Genomic DNA, 2,826 nt, shown 5'->3' on the forward strand with positions numbered 1-2,826 from the left:
GCATCTGATCGGCCGGGAAATCTCGAGATCGGTGCTCGAGCCGGGAAGTTTCCGTTATTTTTAAGGGACTTCGATTGAGGCTGAGGTGCGGGATAGAGAAAAGCTCTAATCTTTAACGGAAGAAGATGATCGCGAGAAGCCAGATCGTATTCTTCGTAGAGATTGGCCAGGTCCTCGTCGGAGGTGATCGAAACTAGGGCGTCCAGATCTTCAGTTGGCAGCTGGCATCTCAAGCTCACGGAGCCCCAACCGCACAATTCCCCCATTTTCGCCCGTAGCTCTGCGTCCCAAATTTGATGCTTTAATTAATATATGAAGCATAACAATAATCGAATCATGAACTTGCTATTATTCACTAGTAACAAAATAATAATAATAATAATAATAGCGACGGTCGAACCTGAGAAAGGGAGGGATCGATCAACGGAGAGGACCCTGGTCTGGCCGCCGACGTAACGGAGCTTGGCGTCTGGGTAGCGGGGAAGAATTTTACCAGCGTAGCTGCAGATAAACTTGACGGCGCCGTTTGGTTTCACGGAGACGTCGTCGACAGAGCTAAACGAAGCACAGGACGATGAGCAGCTGGGAGACGAGGTTCCCTCCATAATTTTATTTTATTTTATATTAACTGTGGAGTTCACTTTGTAAAATTAACGAAAAGTGAAAAAAAAAAAAGAAAAAGTAAAAAGCGTAAAAGAGAAGGGAGGAGCTTGTATTGCTAAAAGAGGAAAAGAGAAGAGATCAGGAAGCTGCTGCTGCTCTGGCTTCGGCTTCAACCTTAGAATGGCACCCCGCACCCTTTATTTATAGCCATTTTAATTTTTATTTGGGAAAGTAACGGGAGGGCGAAGGGAAAGTGAAAAGGTTAAATTTTCGTGGGAGGGTGGGGCCCTGTTTTTTTTTTTTTTTGCAAAATTAAATAAGGGAAAAGAAAAAGAAAAAGAAAAGGAAAAGATGCTGCTGGGTGCTGCGGCGATGGATCTCAATTTGACGAGGACCGGATCAGGATGTTCTACCCGCTCCGAATCCTAAAGATCAACAAAAGATAATGCTTTCCTTCCGCCTCACTCTTTTATCTCAACTAGATTGTATACATGTGCAATGCACATGATTAAATATCATGATTAAGTATTTTTGACTGATTGTTTAACTAAAATTTGTTCATCAGTTCCACTTTAATAGTTTGTGCTCACTTTTGTCTCTAAACATTTATATCGTGATTTTCTTTATGTTTGTTTAAATGTGCTACACCCAATTTAAATATTCACTTTGATATTTGAATTGATAGTTTGATATTTGAATTGACAGAAAACAAATATAATTTGAAGCTAATTTGAATTTTTATATTATTTTGACCGATATGAATCCAAGCTTTACTTGAGAAAATATAGTGTTGCAAAAGTGAAAATATTAAAATAGTGTTAGGTGAATATTTAATACCAATAAGGCAAAATAATTGATTAAAAGTATGCTTAAATGGTATAAAAGAAATATGAAGTTTGTTCCTAATCATTGATAGACTTCATAAAAAATTATAAATTAAAGATTAATGCTAACTCTAGTATACTTTTATATGGTAAAAGCATCCGCATAAGCATATAAAAATACTAAAAAAGTTCACGAAACTCCCTTATAAAGATTCCTAATCTCACTCAAAATAATTAAACTATTCTATAATATATTTAAGAAAAAAATTGTCTTTTATTCTATCTGTTTTATTTTTTATTGAGCTAAGATCAATCATTCTTCACCTTTTTCTTTTTCTTAGGCAATTCTAGAATAGTGGCTTCATCATCTATATCGATTGTGACATCAAGCTAGAATTGTATTTTTTTTTTATGTTGTTACCTTTCTTGGGCTCGTTAATCTTTTATTTACTTATTTAACTTTTCAAATAAGTCAAATGTATTTCCGATGTTCAACACAAACAACTTAAATTTTCCTAAATGTAATTCCTACTTTCTTCCTTAATTAGCATTATCTATCCTATCCACGTATCTTATATGTGAAGCTTCGATTCCCTGAACAAGATTTGTTACACTGTCTCCGCCTCTCTCTTGTCTTTATTTTCCTGCGTCTCGATGGCAAGAGCCACAAAATGTGAGCATACTTGTATCAACAGGGTTCAAATATTCCCCGACTTCTCTGCATCCACATTATTATTTATTAGGAGGAACTAGAGAAAACTCAACAGAGAATATTATTGCAAGCAATTAATCAAAAAATAATGTAAATTCTTGACGTGTATTTTAATTTCTTTTAATAAACCGTAGAAAAAATTTCAAAAAAGTTCAAAGTGGGCTCCATTAGCCTTGTGTACACGCAAAAGCCTCTCTATTTCCAGGTTAACACAAGATTGGTCTAGCTTTTTTAGTTCTATAATGTGTTAAAAGAGAGGGAGAAGGAAAAAGAAAAAGAAAAAAGAAAAAAGAAAGTTAGCTTGCGGAGTCCACTAAGGGAGTGAAAGTGGGGAACTTGACTGGCGATTTTTTCCCCCAACTTGAGGTAATACAAGTCGGCAAGATTCCACGCGTAGACATCAGTGACGTCGAGAGATGCGTTATGTTCAAATCATATCTCAATCCTGTTCAAATCTAATTTTCAATCGAAGATGACAGCCAGATTTTAAGGAAAATGACATGAGAATTTGATTTACGAGATTTGGCAAGCACTAGTCAGAAATAACAACTGCGTCTTCTGGGAGAAGTTTTAGAATTAATGGATGTGCAACCCTTCGTGTTTGCCCACTAAAGTGAGCTCACCTATGGCACAATGCTTCTATGAACATGGGTATTTATAGTAGACCATTTTTAAATCTTTTTATGA

At 36.0% G+C, this 2,826-nt stretch overlaps 1 protein-coding gene across 1 annotated transcript in view; it reads right to left on the reverse strand.

Moving 5' to 3' along the window:
• LOC109823605 overlaps window positions 1–795 on the reverse strand; it is a 993-nt gene extending 198 nt beyond the window's left edge. Inside the window, exons 1-2 of the mRNA XM_020389882.1 lie at window positions 401–795; window positions 3–280 (exon numbers count right to left, since the gene is read on the reverse strand). Coding sequence (XP_020245471.1) covers window positions 3–280; window positions 401–605 — 483 coding nt within the window. The 5' untranslated portion in view covers window positions 606–795. The remainder of the gene's footprint in view (window positions 1–2; window positions 281–400) is intronic.

The sequence above is a fragment of the Asparagus officinalis genome, chromosome 9 (assembly GCF_001876935.1).
Source record: "Asparagus officinalis chromosome 9, Aspof.V1, whole genome shotgun sequence".
Classification (NCBI taxonomy): domain Eukaryota; kingdom Viridiplantae; phylum Streptophyta; class Magnoliopsida; order Asparagales; family Asparagaceae; genus Asparagus; species Asparagus officinalis.